Genomic DNA, 20,383 nt, shown 5'->3' on the forward strand with positions numbered 1-20,383 from the left:
CAGACAACACAGAATGCCCATACCCTGCAAGCCACATCCCTGAAAGAAGGAAGATTCTCCTTCCTTTTTGATCCAGTGGGAATTTTGTCATGGTTTTCGATGGGAAAAGATCAGACCAGAAGTCACCTTTCTGAGGGCAACTCCTGTAATATTTGAAAAGGACAAATAATGTCTTTTTTTTTTTTTTTTCTTTTTTTTGGTAAAAGAGTTCCTAGTGACAGTGAAAAAATATCAACAGATTACAGTCTTCTATGGATGGTTTTCTTAGATTTCAGAGGAATGCCTGAAAATAATTGCTCAGTATTAATTTTGTGACATAAATGAAAAAAAAGAAAAAAAAGAAAAAAAAGAAAAAAAAAGTGTACAGGCCAAATTCTGTTTTGAAATCAAAACCACTTGCACTGAGCTCATTAGAAGCTTCCCCAGAATTATGCTGCTGCATTGAGATAACCTGATCCCATCTTTCTTTACTCCTTAGCTCAAAATCAGCACTGTTTTTCAAGAATTCAGATGTTTTTTATAACATTATTATTAATAATTTATAATTCTTGTGCCATGGATCTAATTCAAATACTCAGAGATGCCCATTAATGCCAAGTATTGCATCGGTGGCATACATTTCCAATAGAAGAATAAGTCATTTGCAAGTCCCAGGGATGACGTGAAGTTAACTTTCCAAATTCATTCCAGGATTTATGACAATTTACCCGAAGTAAAAAAGAAACAAGAAGAAAAACAGAAGCGGATAATCATCCAGAGTAATAGATTGCGTGTGGAGATCTTCAAAAAGGTAATGATTTATTGTGAATGCAAAGCACAGCTCTGTAATCCTTCTTGCTGCTTTAAAATATGAGTGTTTGACCACTGGTCTGTAATTAAATCTATTTGTGGCTTTATTATCAGTATTTGTGCACTTCTCTTCGCTATTATCCTCCTGGGCCCTCAGCACCCCTATGAAGCAGAGAAGGAACAGTGAGATGTAGGATGCTCAGACACCAGGCCCTGTGGTTTTGCAGTGATTAGTTTGTTTTCTTCTCTCTAGCAAAGAAGTTTTCTAGTTTTCTTCTCTCTAGCCCTGTAGCGGGTACTGGTAGGAGAGGCAGATACCTGTATTCACACAGGCCCATGGACATAGCGCCCTGGGGAGCCTCTGCTATCATGTGCAAACTCTGAGAGCAAAGGATGTTATTCAAATCTTGTCCTTGGGATTGGGCACTTCCTTGGCCTTGGAATTGACAGATGAACCTCATGTCAGAATAAGCACCCAATACTTTATATTTTAAAAATTAGTAATTTGTCCTGGCAGAAATCTGCCTTAGTGCAGTTAATCTACATGGAGATCTGATGAACTGCCAGGTAATCCTCCTCCGTGTCATCTACATGTAACAATTTTTCAATTTTTCCTTAAATGCTCTACTCCTCCATCTAATCACACTGTTCCTGTCCAAGCTGGAAAAGCTTTCAGTGCTTTTTTTTTTTTTTTTTTTTTTTTTCCTTTTCTTTTTTGTTAAAGATTTGAGATCTAAGGAGGCTTGTGCCACCTCACAGCATTGCTCAGGTTTCTACAGCTGTTTCCACGTCATGTAGTTTAACACTATCTTAAGGTTGTTTTGAATTGTTTTTTTTTTTTTTTCCTAGCAATTACTGGACCAGCTCCTTCAAAGAAACACTGAGTGACAAAGGATTCTCTTGCCGATCATCCTAATTGGATCTCAAATGCCTTTGACTGCTAGATAAGCCATAAAAGTTACTGTTATCTTAATTACCTGGAGGTATTTTTCTTATCTTTGGCTCTTTATAAAAAGAAAGATCATTTGTATTTCAATTGAAATTTTAAGGCAACTTTCAAGCAAGCAAAATATGGTCTAAAAGGGAGCTCAGCTGTTTGAGAGCATCAACTTATGGTCAGTTTACCCAGAGGAAATAATTTTAAGAATTTTTAATGCAAATACTGAATTACAGTGGTATTGTTTATCTTAATCTTTTTAAAAGTATACATCTGTGTAGCAATAGAACTGGGTTTATAAGACCTGGGAAACTTATTTCTCTGAAGTATTCTATTAATTGATTTCCTGTGAGTTAAATCCTCAAACTAAAGAAAAATGAATATCATTATTTGTTATGTTTAGAAACTAGCTGAAATAGCATTACCACATAATCATAGCAGCAGCAGTTTCACATTAATACTTAACATACCAAAAGGGACCAATATTTCATCTCTCTGAAGAACTCTATTCCTGTTTATGTAGTGAATCTGCATAGCAAGTTTACCTGTTTAAAGACGATATTTAAAAATTTGGTTTTAACTGTTTTTCATGTTTTTCATTGTAATATGTATTTTACTCCACTTCTGTGAGCATTAAGTATTTATAGAAATGGCATATTAAGAAGCAGTGCCAAGAAGTATGTTTGCATCAAAACTGCAGAACTAAAACCATCTGCAATGTTTCCTCCAAAAATATTTAAATTGTTATTTGTACATTTTGGAAGTAAAAACAACCAGCTTACAAACCAATGGAATTTATTTATGGAATAAAACACGAATATAATATTTATCCAACTGCTGTGTTTTTATTTGGTACTGTTAAATATAACACAATTATTGAAACTGCTTGAGAAGTCATGCCTTTGTCTGCCACAAATACTATGGTAAAAAATATTGCCCATAAAAATCATTGCAAGCGTTAACCTCTGTTGCATGAACACTCAATTGAATGTGTTTGAATGAGGCTGGAGTTTAGCCTTTGATATCTATGTTTTATTTTTCTAATCCATCCTGAGATGTAAGGTTAACTGTTTTGGAAGAGTTATGTTGGTGAGCAGAGCACTGGCCACTTAGATAGCCTCCAGCTGCGTGACTTGTGCTGGACACCAGGAGCCTGCTTGTATCTCATGCTCTCTCTCTCTGTTAAATTATTTTTCCTCTTTGTGTTTCAGCTTCCTAGTTTGTAAAGTGGGATTAATGATGTTAATTTTTGCTCACAGAAAAGGTAGAAATTTATTGAACAAATACACTGCATTCCAGGTAGATATTTTTAAGTACTCGACAATTGGTTCGATACATTTTGAGAGAAGAAGGTAAGGAAACGCTTGTTGTGAGAAAGGAACTGCCAGGGCTCTTGCCCAAAACAAGTCTTTTTAACCAATCAAGTAATGCTGTACTGGGGACTGAGGTCAGGGCTGGACCACACATGGCTCCAAACAGGGGAACTTGTGAAAGGGACTGAGAGAAGGGACATCCTCCAAGCTTCACGGCTCAGCTGCATGGTAGGTCTGCTCTCCTGTGGCTTCATTGATCCCTCTGCTGCTCTCCAGGAAAAACATGTGGCCTGCCTCGAACAGGAGGGCCTTTCTCTTCAGCAGACTTCTGGGGCTCCACCACACAGTGATAAATGTCAGCAGTGAGCACACCCACACACATGGTCTCCTAGACTGGATCTGAAGGATTATCTTTCAAGCTTAGTTTCAGTTAGAGCTCACTACAAGAACTGAAGACATTTCCTATAGAAGTCAGTGCCAAATCCCCTTTGAGTTCAGTAGGAACCTAAAATTTCCCCCCTTGGTTCCTTAACCTCTAGTTTCTTGACTTTGGAGGAATGCAGCTTTGATTTATTGGGTTTGATGAATCAGGAGCATTGCTTCTCACACACATCCATAGGGGAGTATTATGTACATTTAAGCCTGTTTTACTGTATCTACTTAAACTTGCTTGTAGTCCTTCCCTAGAGCCACAGCGAGGCATACCACTTTGGTATGGAGACAAGATGTTAGGTCTTTGGTCCCTATCCTCTGGATGAGAAGAAAAGCAGCCTGGGTCGGGGATTTTCTCTGGTGTAGGACTGACATCCTATACCAACAGGAGAAGAGAGCCCAGAAACTTCTCCTAGTTCTTCTCTGGCAGAGCAGAAGACCAGGAGCCTTCCTGGTTGGGAATGAAAGAGTATTTTACAAGGAAATGCAACATTTTTCTTGTAGAATGCCAAGAAACTAGAGAAATGGGTCTTAATCTAACCGTCTTAATCTAACTGCCCAAATATATCCATCCCTCATGCCCATATAATTTTACATGCCTGTGTAAATACATATATACATATTTAACATGTTTCTCACCGTCTGGCTGGGAATTACAGAACCGCAGCCTGGCTGATGTGGGCAGGGACCTCAGATCCCTCAGGTCCCTCCCCACCCAAGCAGGGTGCCCAGCCCCAGGTCCTGGTGGGTTTGAAGCTCTCCAGGAGGAGCCCCCAGCCCCTCTCTGGGCAGCCTGTGCCAGGGCTCCCTGATCCACACAGTACAGAAGTGTTTCCTGATGTTTAGCTGGAACTTCTTGTCCTCCAGTTTTGCCCATTGCCTCTTTTCATTGAACAGAGGAGCTGATCCTTCTTAGAAATCCATTACATCCTGGTGAGAAAAGGAAACATGAGAGCAACTGAAATGAGGCGTGACAAGGGTCAGCTTCCTTTCTGCCCCTTGGCAGCCCTGTCAGCAGGCTCCCTGGGGCAGGGGTGGCTTGGTTTCCTGTCATTTCTGCTGGCCATCCTCAGAGATGGTATGGCATTGGCTTGCTGCATCCTCGTGTCATCTTGCTCATAGGTAGCTCCGCCTTCTCTGTCTTAATATGCTGTTCATAAAATCTTTTGGCTTTGGAGAAAGGTTATTTCACAATGTTTTTTATTTTCTCTAAATGCAGCTTTCAAAATCTACAGGACAAATATGTGGCAACTTGAGGTGGGAATTGTCTCCCATAAATAACCTTGGAAGTACACCTAGTGAACAAAATGCCTAATGCAAATCACTGTCTGGGAATGCTTTATATGACATGAAACCTTCACTTCAAAATAACAAAAATGATCTCTGTTGCAAACCTAATTTCTCTTTCTGGGCCTCAGAAAAGAAGGTATCTGGTAATGTATCCAGCACACAATCCTGACATTCATTTCAGTTCTACAATCAAGTCATTGTAATAGAAAATAGACTATACAGGAAAATGTTACTTCAGAAAAACATGGGCCTCACAGGCTTAGCCCTGTACAAGTAGGCATCAACTTAATAAACTTTAGAGCTAGGAACAAAATTGACGTAATTTCACTTCAGACTCTCAGGCATTTCAAAGGAAAGAATACATTCACCGTTGGACAGTACGCTCCACAGACAACTCTCCAACCTGTGCTAGAGATCACCCACATTTGCTAAATACTGGAATTTTCCTTCTCTTTGGATGCTGTTTGGGCATGGGTTCTCTATTTGTCAGCCCATGCTGTGTGTCTTTACGGGGGACGCATTTTCTTGCTGGTGCAACTGCACAAGGATTGACACTCAGGTGACAGCCACTGCCGCTTGTTCCTCAGTTCCTCACTGACTTTCCTGGTTTCTCACTGCTGATATGAACATGCATCCAAAGCAATGTTAACGAGTTCTAGTCAGGGTAAAATGTTGAGATGGTTTCAACATGTTAAGGCTCACCACCTCAGCCTTTTCCCTCCTAACCAGAAGCCCCTAAGTAGGGCTGAAGTTGTGCCTTGCTCAAAATGGCGCCCACATGGGGGACACGGAGTGGTTTAGGTGTGTGAGACACATTTGTCTCCACGTTGGCAACATTAATTTCATCTGACAGCAATACATCATTAAGGGCTGAAAGTCACTGTAATGTAAAGCGCTGAGGGTTACAGTATTCTGGGGATTTATTTTAAACCCAAATATTTTCCTGTGTACGTGTATGCAAGTCATTAGTTACTTCTTCAAGTTTACTCAGCTGGTCAGATAGAAGAGGAGACTGTCTGGGTAAGGCTTGCTCGGAGTTTTGTTGTTTAGTATCTGGGATTGGCCATGTCAGCGTAATGTTTTTTGTGAGAGGGCTGATTTACAAGGAAAACAACACAGCAAAGCAGGGATAAAGTTTCTGGCAGCTCTCTCTGGAGGAATCCATTCCTGATACATCCATCACAGCAAGAGCTCTGTGGCCAAAAATACCCCAGCTTGCCTCTTCCGCAAAGATGTTTGCTCCTTTGACTCCAAGGACAAAAATGCCTGTGTGCTTTGATGGGTGGGTAATTGTCTTTCCGGGAGCATTGACTGGCCACTTGTTCACTGACAGAGTAGATCAGTACACGGGGTTGTCCCACAAGGTCATATTTCATCAAGCACTATGACTTCAGCCTGTGTAGTTTATTTCTCAGTACGCTTCTTGCTGAGCTGGGTTACAGCAAGCTGGATGCCTGGGAGGTGCTCTCTCTGTGCTCCCCCGCTGTCATGCCCACGGGTCAGCACCAGGCAACAGGGGGCTGTGAAGTCCCAGCCCCCTCTGAGGCCATTCCCCATTTGCAAACTTCCTAATAAAAGGCGATTAGAAAGCAGGGGCACAAATGAAATGCAAGAAGGACACCTGAGCATAAAGAAAAGCATTAGGATAAAATACGGTACTGAAATGTACTGTAGAAAAGTTTAATATAGGAATGCAAATACACATCAAGCTTTGATTTAAATACATATCTACCACTGAAATCACAATCACAAAAATCCTTTCCCAAAGTCCTTGCTCAGAGAGAGGAGCCCGTGCTGCTTGTTGGGTGGTGCTGGCCTGCCTGCTGATAGTGGCATCATTCTGGTTTGGCTCTGCAAGCGAAACTTGTTTCCCAGCTGAACTAACTGGAAGTGTTTGGGGAGGTCCTGATTTTTTCTTTAGCTCTGTGTTTAGCTTTGGCAAAACTGCCAAACTGATGAAAAAAAAAAAAAAAAAAAAAAAAAAAAACACACACAAAAAAACATGTCATGTAAAAACACACTTCTACATTGAAAATAAAAAAACATTCCATTTTTCTGTCAGGCGTCTTACTTATCCTAGTTCTCCTTGGCTCCTTACCAAAGCTGTAGGAGGTAGAATTACTTAATATCCATTTTAGATGACCCACAGAATAAGATAATGAGGTGTATCATCTCCCTAGCAGCTGCAGAATGATTAAAAAATGAGAAGAAACTGCACAAATGTGCTCATGGTACACACAATTATATAAAATTAGTAAAGAGGAAAAGTGGAATAAACTGCTTGAGGTTCTTGTTGCATAGATAGGATTATGAAAAAGACTCCCTAATTGCAGAGATTTTTTATTATTATTATTAGAAATTGGTCACAGTGATCTATTGTTAGACTTTATGTTTTAAATACTTTTACCTTCTACAGTACCCTGCAATGACTAGACGTTAGTACACATATAATTATAGGAAGACCTTTATGCAAACACTTACTAAACGTAGGCTGCTGCGTGGTTCTGGAGTTACTGCAGGGCTGCACATCACTTCAGAAATTGAAAGTAGAAAATGGCAGCATTTCTTAAACATGCATTAGCTTCATTTTCTCACTTGGATCATCTGATAATACACTATCCAACACCTTTTAAGAGCAAAGCTCTTGTAGTTCATGAAGTTGTACCTGAGAAATTGTTAGACTTCCAATTTTATTTCAAAGGGTTTTTTTTTGTTTGTTTGTTTGTTTTCCAATTTCTTGTTCTCTAAAATAAGTGAACTCCTTGTGTTCCCTTCTGGGGTGATGTGATGAAAGTTAATGAAGTTTATGACCAAAAGGGTGGTCATGGGAATGGTGTCAGTCCGAAACTGGGTTAATTGGAAGATTATCTGATACCGGTGTCTGAAGGATAGGTCCCTCAGCAATCATTTTAATGAATTGTAATATGTAAATGTGGCCAGAGAGTCAAAAACAAAAACAAGAAGCAAAAGAACAACACGTATTTGGAACAGGAGAAGTCTGTTTCTTGTAGTTGGGATGTCCTCTGAAATTGTGTCACTGCAAAAAGTAGGAGGGAGATGGGCTGGAGACAGATATGTGCCATGATTTGGGGGAAGAACAACAAGAAAAAGATGATGCTCCTCTCCATGGATAAATAATGAGCTGGATGCTCACCGTGGCTGCCCAGGCAGGCAATGACAACAGCACAGCCTGGTTTGAATACCTGCCCTGGTGGCGGTCTTCAACAACAGTGCAGTGATGTCAGTGACAGGGAATTACCAGTCCATTCTACACTGTCGATTTATAGAGAAATAAACCAGCTCTTAGATATTATATCCACATTAGTTCTTCGTGACTAATGTTATTACAATGAATACCAGAGGAATTAGTAATGAATACCCACTTACTGTAAAGTGTCGCCAAATATATACTTAACTTGTAATGCTACTGGGAGCACATATATAATTTTTGTGTTTGTTATTATGTAAAAATATAACTTTGAGGGCTCGTTGGTCTAAATTTAATTATGTAATGGCATAAGTTAAACTGCATGAAAGATATATAATTATGGCTGACTGTTCTATCTAATACTATTAGCAGATATTACAAAACCAGCATTTTACTTCTATTTGTTTTAGTTCAGAGAGATTTTACGTGCTGTGTTTATGACCCAAAGCAAATGAAAGTTTTGCATCAGAGTATAACAATCAGAAAATGTCTATGATAAAAAGAGCTCTGTTTCACTCTTCCTTTCATAAATAATATAAGATTAAGACCTGATTGATTTCATTCTCCCATGATACATACCATAGTACTTTTTAATGATTTCTCTCAACTTTCCAATTAGAAATATTTATTTTTCTTTAAAAGCATCCAAAAATATGCTGTCCTTCTAATTTACTGTCCCAGCATTTATGATGATGGATGTTGCATTGTTTTGTGGTTTGCAGAGGGCTACACAGGAATGTTAAAAATATATGACTTCATAATTTTTGGTCTGAGTTGAATACTATCCTCTTGTGAGACATGTAAAAATTTGTGGTCCTTTTTTTCTTTTGTTTTCAGGGAGACAGTGAAATTCGAAGCAATGGATCAAAGTGCTTGTTCTCAAAGTCTGGTCTGAAGTCAGAAAAACTTATTTAATGGGTTATTTGTCATATTTAAAAGATTTGTAGTGCAGGAAACTTTTCTGCCATGCTCTCAGAACTGTTCTCTCTGATACAAGGATTGTGGTGCAGAACTGTCACTTCTATAAATGACTGCTGAAATAGATAGCAAAGCCTAAAATGATGTGTTTTCTGCCATGAGAAAAGAAGGAGCTATTCAGGTCCTCATGGAGAGGATGTTGGATGCCCAGAACTTAGGGCCACATCACGCTGGTTTGGACTTTCCAGGATCTTCTATAGCAGGCTGTTGGGCAGAAAATCCTTGCTGCTTCTTCCCACATGGCATAATTCCCTTCTCAGTGCAGTAACCAGGGGCTGATCATGAGCAGAACACCAAACTAGAAGAGAGTGCAAACGATGATTTTGCAGAATATTAATTCCCACCTGGTAACATCAACTACCCCAGAGTGCCACGTGTCTTTGCTGCAGGGGAGGGCGAGGGTCACCAGTTGCAACAATAGCTTTGGCCAGGAAAATGGCAGCATCAGAAGGAAAAGTGTCACTCTGGGGCTGCACAGCCACGCTGGACCCCCTCTCTGATTTATGAAGATAAGCACTGGGGCACGGGGAGGCTCCACTGCCGGGGGTGGCCGTGCTCACAGAGCTCTGTGTTTGCATGACCGAGGGTTTATGCTACAGGAAAAGAATGTAACGAGGGAGCGCATGAGATATGGGTTTTTGTGTTTTAAGTGCTGAAGAATTTAGGGGGTTGCTGTTGTTGTTGTTAAGGTCCTGTATCCTTGGAGCGGTGGGTTTCTTTGTTTGCTCTCGCTTGAGCTCCTCTTGGCTTTTTCACCCTTGGCCCTGTTACAGCAGGCTGCAACAGTCTCTGTGTAGTTTCCCTATAAAGTAGTATATAGAGCTTAATCAGCATTAAAACTGAGCCTACTCCCCTGCTTTGTTAGAGAAAAGGAGTTGTTTTCCAAAACAGTGTTGCAGTGGGGGGGTAGGACAAACTGGGCAGAGCAGGGAGGGCAGAGGAGGGTGATGAGCACGTGTCACTCGCCACCAGCCCCGCTGCCCCCCTTGCAGGTGGGAGTCATGCTGGCTGGCAGCGTTCTCCAAACACAAATTACATTTTATGCCTGAAACAGGTTACAATTATTGTCTCATTTATTAAATATGTAAATAACTTCAGGATGGCCGTGTCAGTTTTACTTATATTTGAATATCATGTTATAATGCTTTAGCCTTCAAACAAAGTGAGGGTGGTTTAGTTTCTTCTGTATCTAAAAAGAAATGTACCTAGAAGCAGTTTAGTTCTGGGGTTCTGCGGTCAGTGATGAGGTGAATCCAGTATTGTAACCTCTCCATGGGATGTAGCTGTTCGTGGTTCCCTGCCATTACAAAGAACCGTGTTACTTCAAACAGCTCGCGGGTTTGTCTCAGGAGGGAGTCTCTGCTCAACCACACCAAACTCAGTTTTGCAAGTTTGTGTGCAGCAGAGGAGACACTGAGAAAATCCTTGGTCCTCTAGAGAGGGCAGGAGGAGGCTATGCCTGGAATCAGGCTGAGCTCTAGTGGCACTGGGTGCCCACCGGCTCGCCTGAGCAGGGCATGGAGCAGCAAAAGGCAGAGCTCCAGGGCAGCAATTTCATACGAATTTGGCATTGTGGGACTTCTGGGGCAGGAGGTGAAAAAGGCCATGACCAAAGCAAGGACCTGCAAGCAGGAACATAGGAATATATCAATAGCACAAAGGTAGGATTGCTGACCTTGCGTTGAATTTCATGGGCTTAACGCCTTGCTGCAGGCTCTGTGCACTGCTTGGGGCAGCATGACAGCCCATCAAGGCGTGCAGGAATGTGTGCTCCCTGAAGATACGGAGGATGGAAATTTGCCCTCCCAGACCAGAAAATCTAGAGAATGCAACTTCTCCCAAGTATGTATAGCAAACTATTCAAATCCATGCAATAAAGCAAGTATTTCATTTCAGTGTGCAGAGCTGATGGATGCTATTCTTGGGAGCATTCTATTTTGTGTCTGAGCATTGTGGCAGAGGTCTGCAGAAAGGCTCTGTGGCAAAGGGTCAGGCTGTACTATGCCATATCTCTGCCTGTTAATTACAGAGTACTGCAATCTGCCACTGCAGTCACAATTCAGCAGGATCTTGATTTTGCAGCAAGTTAATGAAGTGAGGGAAGACTGGAGACACAAAGTCTCAGCAGCTGGCTAGGGGACACACAGATTTCAAAGGGAAAAGTTTTTTTTGTTTTGTTTTGTTTACAGTACAAAGCAAAAACTTTAGCCTGGAGGCCCCAAAACTGTAGATCCCTGTAGCTAAGCCCAGACAAGTCTTCATGCCTTTTGGCACATATGGGAATAAAAGGACTCAGATTTCTGGATAACACTCGATGCTGTGATTACAGTGAGGTTTCCTGGATATCCAAAAGGATATCACGGCTGATCGGGGAAGATGTGAGAGCAGCATTACAGAGGTGATTTCTCCCCACCAGAACCTCTCCTCTTGAAATAATCTTTCAGTTGTCTGAAGGGTTTATCCATGCTTCATTAACTTCAGCTATAATGCATGGATGCAATTCCTGCTGTAGCACAGAAGGGTAGCAAACACAGTTTTTTTCTTCATATTTTAGTACTCTATGCTCCATAGTGTACCAAAGTCCACCTCACAAGTGCCATACAGTTTGTTACTCCTGTATATACTCTTAGGTCCTGTTTGTACCTCCTGTCTAATGTCACCAGAGCATATGGTATTGTAGTCTGAAGTTTTTAAAACATGTTCACTCTTACTTTTTTTTTTTTTTTTTTCAATTTATTCTCCCCCTTGTTTTTCTTCATGTTGTCTCCAGCAGCCCCTAATTCCTTCTAAAATTTCCTTCTTCTTTAACCAAGGGGAAACTGATGGAGGTTGATGTTTCCCTCAGTGTATCTCCTTTCTTTTAGCTGTCTGTACAAGCCCTCATGTTATGCTTGTTTCCAGGTAAGTTATTCCATACTTTATTCCATACTTGTCTTTTCCATATGGCTCTCTTCTGACTTGACCTTTCCAGTGCCCTGTGAACTAAAGCTCCCGCCTGAACGTGTAATTTGATAACCAGAGGCCGAGCGCCTGTATTTTGATACAGTCAAATATGAACTGTTAAAAATCATGTGTGCTTCTTACATCAACATATTATCAAAGTGAATGCAAGCTGAGGGTTAAGCCCCTCCAACCCGATCTTTTAAAGTGACACAGTGACACCAGGCAGGGGCAGGGATGGCGGCTGGAGAGAAACGGAGGCCTACCTGCAGCCCTGCTTCAGGGCTGACCAAGAGTGAGGCCAAATTGCCAAGCATCCCATGTATGTTACCAATTCTCAGCCTCCTGCTGAAGGAGGAGTGTTAAGTGTTTCCAAACAACTTCAAGGGGAAGTGGGGGAAGAATAAACAGAGGCAATGCAGTTGACAGACGTGCCCAAAGAGGGCTCCATGATGGCACCTCGGCCATCCTTGATCCTCGCCTCTCCTTTCCTGAGGCTTTCCTCTAGCCACAAGTGACCCACAGCTGCAGGGGGGGATATTTCGTCCACACATCCCAAATCATAGAGACAGTACTGCAGAGGGATCTGTGGTTTGGGGTTTTTAGCTGATGCCTGGCTTGCTGTTCCTGCAGGGCAGAGGCTGAGCCTTAAAGCTGAGCGCAAACCAAGCTGCCAGCATATGCCACCCTCTGCCCCTATCTATAGGGAAGAAATGGCCATTTGTTAGCTTTCCCTTTCCCAGAGAGATAAAAACGAGGAGTGAAAAGATTATTTAGCTGTTCACATCCTGCTGCTATTGTAGGACAGAGAGCAGAGTGTGTTTTGGAAAGAAAAGCTACGCGTGGCTGAAGTAAAGAAAAACTAAATACCTATGCTAAGGAAGATAAGGAGAACAAAAATGAAAAGGAAAAAAGAAAAAGAAAGAAAGGAAGGAAGGAAGGAAGAATCAAAGAAAGAAACCTTAAAGAAGCAGTAGCAAAAGATACAAAGGTAAATAAAATCTCAGACAGTGAAACCCCCTACAGCCATCCCCCCACCCCGTCCCCGAGAGTGCTAAAGAACAAAGCTGGGCAGGAGGAGCGGACAGCCCATCGCCCGCGGGAGCAACCTGCAGGATCGGGGCTGTGGCCCCCTTTGAAGCAGCCACACAACCTGGATGCAATTTTCATTTCCTGCAGGGAAACTCAGCCTTGTTCTTCTGAAGTGGATAAGCCAAGCCTCGTAAAACTAATTGTGGGAGGTGGTTTGACATGAGAAATGAAAAGTCAAGGTTTGGTCTCTCGTAGGCACATAGTGAGGCAGGGGCACTTCAGATTAACTTCACTTTTCTTTCTTTTTTCAGCAAAAGAGTTTTGAGACTGCTGTGAAAACGTACTGCTGTTCTTCAGAGTCAGAGTAACTACAATTCAGTAGCATTCCTTTAAGGATGTTGTTAATAAAGTATTTGGGGCTGTTTTCTGATAAACTATCAATTTATCAACTTCAACCCCATAAAATTAGTGCAGTAAAATGCAAGCGTTCTTTTCTTGTTAAGTTTTGGGGGAGGAGGAGGAGGAACATTGATAATATCTAGCTCATTCATGCTAGTGAATGACCAAGATATAATTGGCTCCACATTCTCTGTTAGCAAATATAGTTACTCAAAATAAAAATACTGCCATTTAAGTGAAAAGCCACATGGGATTACCAAAACTGTATTTAAAAGTCCCTAGCCCCCTTTGACTGTTTTTTGTTTGTTTGTTTTTTAAGTGAGGGAAAGAAAGCTTCAAAGCGTAAAAATGTCTACGTGGCATTTATAGGGGTCTGCCACAAACAAATCTTCTGGTTTAATTTTCACATTTTTAACCAGTGTGCTGTGTGGATTATGCATGTCCTTAATAAGATAGTCAATGGAGTTCATTAGTTTAGATTTTTAGGGATTAAACATTGCTGAGTTTAGATGTTTTTACAGAAATGTAATTGATCCTGGGGAAGCAGGGATAATTTAGCATTTTGGTAATTAAGGCTATACATTAACTGCTCACAAGGATAGGGGTTGCCCGGGAAGGGATGTGATGAAGAAAATTCATGCTGCCAAGATAAGAAATGAGGGATAGATGTAGACAGCGTTCAGAATTGAGGGCAACTTGGGGTGAGTGGTCTGGGGTGGAAGTCTGAGGGGAGAGGTGGAAGAAAACAAACGTTTTAATTGTGGGGAAAAGCAGCTGATAGGAGGCCCAGCTCTTTCCTAGGTGTATTTGTTCCAAGATGACCTGACATTACCACTATTATCCCATGGACGTGCCTGTCCCACAGGCAGCCCAGCAGGGGCTCAATGGCTTGAGCCAAGCACAGCGCAGGGCTCTGGCTTGGGAACTGTGGGATTTGCATCCGCTGAGTTTGGGGAAGGCATCGTCCAGATCACTGTGAACAGACACAAATCTGTGCACCCCAAATAATATATAGATATATATTTTAATAGAATCACATGGCTGTTGTGCCTGAGATGTCCAAAAACCTTATTAGGCCACCTTCAGCGGTTATTCCGGGTACAAGGAGCATGGGGTCAATAGGCAGAACTAAGTATCAATACCCAAAAAGTGAGACTGGGGAAGAATCTCACTGAATAAAAAGCAAAACTGCACAATAAGGGTTTCCAGGACTGGGATCTTTCTTTCAGTTGCTCTGCAGCATTCTGCACAACATGTGGGCATTATATGTATTTTGGTGGTACACCAAGGATTAGATAATCTGTATTTGGTTATTCTCCCAGACAGTCGGTAATGATAATTTGAATGAGGAAGATTTTAAAAAATGCATCTGGCAATTCTGTGGGCGTGTTGTTGTTTCTTTTTTTTTTTTTGAAAAAAAACAATATAAAATAAGTTTCTGGCGGCACCAGGAATAATTAGGAAACCAATAAATAATCGCTGAGCTCGAACACATGCAGATGACTTTCCAGAGGAAGCAGCCAGGGCTGCGTGTGCAGCAGAAAATGGGAAACCTTGGCTCGGGGTGGGGTGTGTAGGGAGAGGGGGGGGATCCCGAGGGGGGGTAACTTGGGGGGGTGCTCGGCGCTGGGGGCGGCGGGCGCTAGGACCCGGCGGGGGCGGCCTCATTTGTTCCGTGGCTGCAACGGTCAGCGCATCCCGCCTGCCAAAAAGGGGGGAAAAAACCCAAAAAACACACACACACGACTCTCTGAAAGAAAAAAAAAAAAAAAAAAGCCGAGCAACTTTTTTTTTTTTTTTTTTTCTCCCCCCCTAAGAAAGCGGAGCCCCGCGGCAGCCCGTGCGGCAGGAGCAGGAGGGGTTTGGGAGTTAACTGCATGCAGGAAATCTCTCACATCCTGAGTCCCGGCTCGCTCCTCGCCGTAACTGTATATTATGGTGCTGCTCTCCAGCCCCAGCTGATGAAAGTTTGTCTCCCTCAGTCCGGGCTAAGATGTCAAAGCGGCTCCGTGCGGGGCAGCGGCGCTTCCCTCCTCCGCGCCCCCCAGCCCAGCTCGCCGTGCTGCTGCTCAGCCTCGGCTGGCTCCTCGTAGCATCACCCAGAGCCCAAGGTAAGTTACCGAGAGCTGGACGTGCACACCGAGAGCTTTGGAAACCTCGAAACCCTTTCCTCAGCCCACGCTCCATGTTACGGGGACACCGGCAGCCGCCCGGACGTGAGCTGCACCGGGGGGGCTCTCCGCACCCCTCCGCACCCCTCCCGAGCCCTCCTCGCTTTGCTGTCCCCCTCTTTTCCCTCCCCTAGAGGCCTCCCTGCCCCTTGGGGGCCCGTTCTGGGATCCCCCCTCCCGGTCCCGGAGCGGTCAGAGCCCCGCAGGCAGCCCCCGGCTGGGTGCAGGGTGCGGGATGCAGGGTGCGGAGTGCGGGGTGCGGGGGCTCCTTTGGGGTCTGGAGCCTGTTTGCAGCCGGTGCAAGCTGCCCTGCCGGAGAAAAGTTTGCTCGCAGCCCTGCTCATTCAAAGGGAGCGCAGGCAGGCAGCACTGGCTGCGTTTGGAGCATTGGTTTGCAGCCCGGTGATCCCCTCTCGCAGCCGAGAAAGAGCGACTTGGCTCTGCACAGCAGCTCCGGGGCTCATTCGGGAATCGCTGGAGCCCCGGGCCCTGTCCTCTCCCTGTAGCCACAGCTGACAATGCATATTTCATGCGAGAGAGGGAGGGAGATCCTCTCGTATAAATATCTTTCACAGCACTGAAGAGCACGCAGATCTCTGCGTGTTCCTGCAAACTCGTCTTGGGACTTTTTTTCACTGCAACGTTAAACTTTGTACATGTTTGTTGGTCTCCAAATGTATGCATGGAGACTTTCTCTGGGACTTTGGCTCTGGGCTTGCTAGGAGAGAGGCAGAGGTGTGCTTGGCCACACGTCAGCCAGAGCACTGACATCCTAGGACAGGCAGAGCAAACTGATGCATTAACCTGGGATTTACATGAATGGATTAACGGGACTTGAAACTTTTGCCTCTGTGAGGGATCCTAACTTCTGTCCTTCAACATTTGTATTTCTTTGCTTACATCAAGTCAGTGTATTGGGGAGAAAGGCTGCAGAAAGTCTCAGGTAGATGAAGAGCCATCAGTCCATGGTGTCCCTGTGGCTGTCCCTGCTGCATGGACAGGGGGTGGCTTTGGGTGGGCTGAGCATTGATGTCCTGACCTGGCCATGGGAGCTGCTGTGGTCAGACCAGCCCCTCCATGCGATGGAAGTACGCTAGGATGGGGTATGCCTGGCTACCTGCCTGGGAAGGTGTGGGATGAGGGGCTCCAAGAAATGAAGAAATGAACATACCCCAAAGTAATGACCTTCTAATAAAATTAAAGGCAAAGGCACGCTGTGGGTGGCTGAGATCTGACACTGAGATGAGAAATGGTGAGCGGCGGTAGAAAACCCAACGGCTGTATTTTGGGATTCCCTAAGAGCCAAGCTGAGTCTCTAAGGTCATATTTGTGCTGATGAATTAAGCTCTCTGAAGTGTACATCAGTTTCCCGTCCTGATGCTAGGTGTCAAGCAGCAGTGGTGCTCACTGACCCTTGCAGCTCAGTCGGATTTTCCGGTTGCTTTGCTACATCCCTCCTGCTCCTTTCCGTTACATGTCCATAACTTGCTCTTTTGGATCTGTAGCCAGTGTGCTCAGCAAGTAGCCTCTTTTTTTTTTTTTTCTTTTTTTTTTTTTTTTTTTTTTTTTTCCTGGGGAAGTAGAGAACAGCTTGAGCCTTGCCAGAGCGTGTGTGTGCTGCTTTCTTGGTCGCAGAGGTGCTGAAAGTTACGGCCGCACACTGCTAGACCCGGCGGAGCTGCCCAGTGATGAAAAGCCCTCTTAGCTGTGCTGGCATGCATCTCCTCCGGGTGCTTTGAAGCCCTGCGACTTCTACCTCAGCTGGCTCCACCGCCGTGGCTGCTCCGGGCCTGGTGTCCATGATTTGTGGTGCTGCCAGGGCATCCTGACTGTTGCAGCAACACACGCTTAGAGATTAAGACAGAAATTTTAATTGTGATACGCCTTGAAAATCATTTCTGAGATGCGGTTGTTTGAAAAGGCAAGAGGCACACATAACATGACAGCTCTCATATTAAACAGAAATTACCAGGTTACGAGCTAGACAAGTAAAAGTAGCCTCGCCTCTCGCTTTCAGAGTGAGTTTCCTTTCCAATTTTTATGGTTTCACAATTGCATTTTCCAGTTGCCAAAATCTCCAGCTCTTGGCTGCTGCCCGAAAGGACCCCATGGATGACATGGAAAACTGACTGAAGTACCGGCCTCAACAAGATAGGAAAGCTGGTTTTGCTTTGTTATCCTAGTGGGGAATAACGTCTGGAAGGTTAAGATCTAGTCTTATAGGTTTTGACAAATGCCTAAAATTCAATGTCTGTGTAAGTTTTTTGCAGAGTCAAGGCCTTTGTGTATCTATCTACAGGGCAGACAACGAGGTGATGGTGTGTAAAGGCAAAGTCCGTATTAGTGTGTGTGGGGAACCTCGTAAATCTCTTTTAGATATTAGGTGTTAGCTGCAAGAAGAGCAGAAAAAAAAAAGAAAAAGAAAACCCTAAAACTGCAGTCCAAAATTCTTCACCTTCAGTTAAAATAACTTTTCTGCCAGGTTTTATTTTTGCTACTGGTTGCAACTGCCTTGGCTGTAATGGAAATAAATTACAGGAGGAGATAACATTCCTTGTATCGTGCTTTAACACTGATCTCTCCAACGTGCCTCCTGTTTTCAAACTCATTTTCAAACACTGTCTTCTTTCAAACTGTTGGACCTTATGTGGCAGATATTTATGGTCTGTGTATACTCACCTTCTCGTCTGACGATTATTCCTATCAGCTCCCCTGCAGATAGCCTGGCACAAGCTCTCCGCGTCCACAGGGCTCCACAGATCCCAGCCAAAATACACCAGCTGAGGACATTATGCCTGCTTTTCCAACCATTTTCACATCATTAACTCTCAAGTTCGCTGGTGAGCAGCTGGTGGCTTCTCATCTCTTGCTTTCCTTGAGATTTTTGAGAAGGGCACATCCAGCCACAAAGAGCATCCTCAGCCTAATGGCTGATGGGCTGCGTTTCGGCTGCTTTTCACCTTGCTCATGGCACAGGAGCTGCATCTCCAACCACATGTGAGCAACCACAGCAGCCCAGGCCTGTGTTTATCTGCTGCTTCCACTGTCAGCTGCCGCCGATGCTGTTGATCACGAAATTCTCTTTTAAAAAGGCTGAATTCACATAAGGGCTTATTTGGTCTGCCACCAGCCTCGTTCAGACCTCACATATCCTAATCCTGACAGATTTATCACTGGCAGTCTCTATGTTTTTAACATGTCTCATATTGGCAGTGCAATTTGTCCAAGGACTCCAGCTGGGCTTCACTTTGTCGGCGAGCTGGCGGACAGCAGCAGCAGCGGGGCACAAGGACAGGGTACTCGCACCAGCTGAGCCTGGCATCTGAGGATGTGCCTGGGGGAGGATGAAGGGCTGGGTGCTGCCTCGACTCTGTACCCACTCAGGTTTTGCTCTTCATGTTGCATGCACTTGCGTCTCATTTAGCCTTTCAGATTATTCCCAGGAAAAAATGTGTCATCTCCAACATTTTACAGTACCAAAAGTCTAAGTCCCACCTGCAGGGGCTTCTCTTCCACCCTGCTGAGTGACCAGGGCAAATCTATGACAAACTGATTAAAAAAGGCATGGCATGAGTAAATCTGTTAAAGGGTTGCAGGTGGTTCTTTCTAGGACAGCACAACAAAAAATCTGTTTTCTTTCTGGTGAACACCAGAGTGAAATGCTTCAAGTGCCCAATGCACAAAGGTTGGGCATCTTTAAATGTCCCTTTCAACCCAAACTGTTCTATGAACTGTATTCAGTCCTTGTCTTTTTGATAAAAGGGTCACATAATACCCAAGGAAAGGTGCGGTTTTCTCAGTAGACTTCAGACTCAAGAGGAGGTCTTAAGACATTTAGATATTGAACTTAGCGATATGGTTTAGTGGAGGACTTGTTAGTGTTAGGTCAGAGTTGGACTCGATTATCTTGAGGTCTCTTCCAACCTAGACAATTCTGTGATTCTGTGATTCTTTGTTTTGTTTATTACCCGCTGTGATTTGGATGCTCAGCTAGACGGACGGTGCCTATCTGTCTGGTAATGCTATTCACTTTGACCAGTCCTACAATGCATTGTCATTATCTCAAAATAACACTTTTATGCCTTTTTTTTTTGGTATATTTTTTCTCATCTGCATTTTTAAGTTTGTAATTGTCTTTTATGATGAAGTGACTGGTGAACTTACTACTTACTTACTACTGGGGGATACACGTGTTACTGACCCTACTGTTAAAATTAGCAAGAAAAATGGTGTCTAAGGTATGATGTTAAACTGCAGAGTTACCCTAATGTCTATGAATTCACACTGGGGTGTAGGCAGTGCTACAACGCCACTGCAAAAAGAACTTGAGGTGCATGGAAAGCTTGTGTTAGTGGAAGACGCCAAATGGTATTTGCTGAAATGAATGAATGTTCTCAGCATTAGCTGTTTAGTGTCACATAAGAGTTGGAGAATACATTGATACTGAGTGTGGTGTTGTCATCGGTGTTTCAGAAAGTGACTTGATCATCTGCATCATCTAATCAGAAAAGTTTACTCCTCTGTTAAATCACTTCATGTTGTTTAATTAACTTTTTTATACCACATATAAATGGTGTTGCTCTCCTCCATGATTTGCAACTAGGATGAGAGATATTGGGTTGGATCAGGGGTAGAGGTTGTCCATTCACTAAGTCACAGTGATGAAACCATCATTTGGATGAATATATCCTTTCTCATCCAAAATATATGAGCTAATAAGGCGAGAAGTGGAATGTTTCATGGCCTGTTATGCATGCTGGATAATACACAGCAAGGCGTAAAAAGCTGGATGCAGAATTTGGCACAAAAGGATCTTTAGCTAGTTTATTCTGAGATATTTGTCAAGACAAACAGTGTCAGTGCTTACAAATCTAGTCTAATGGTATATGTCAGA

The 20,383-nt window shown here is 43.4% G+C and overlaps 2 protein-coding genes across 2 annotated transcripts in view; both read left to right on the plus strand.

Moving 5' to 3' along the window:
• LOC309880197 ((E2-independent) E3 ubiquitin-conjugating enzyme FATS) overlaps positions 1-2,544 on the plus strand; it is a 63,679-nt gene extending 61,135 nt beyond the window's left edge. Inside the window, exons 8-9 of the mRNA XM_082764800.1 lie at positions 691-790; positions 1,639-2,544. Coding sequence (XP_082620926.1) covers positions 691-790; positions 1,639-1,677 — 139 coding nt within the window. The 3' untranslated portion in view covers positions 1,678-2,544. The remainder of the gene's footprint in view (positions 1-690; positions 791-1,638) is intronic.
• A 12,767-nt stretch (positions 2,545-15,311) lies between these two features.
• ADAM12 (ADAM metallopeptidase domain 12) overlaps positions 15,312-20,383 on the plus strand; it is a gene marked incomplete at its 5' end in the record, with an annotated part of 181,815 nt that continues 176,743 nt past the window's right edge. Inside the window, one exon of the mRNA XM_082764323.1 lies at positions 15,312-15,429. Within this exon, the coding sequence (XP_082620449.1) occupies positions 15,312-15,429 (118 nt within the window). The remainder of the gene's footprint in view (positions 15,430-20,383) is intronic.

Source organism: Aythya marila, assembly GCF_965140915.1.
Source record: "Aythya marila genome assembly, chromosome: 7".
Classification (NCBI taxonomy): domain Eukaryota; kingdom Metazoa; phylum Chordata; class Aves; order Anseriformes; family Anatidae; genus Aythya; species Aythya marila.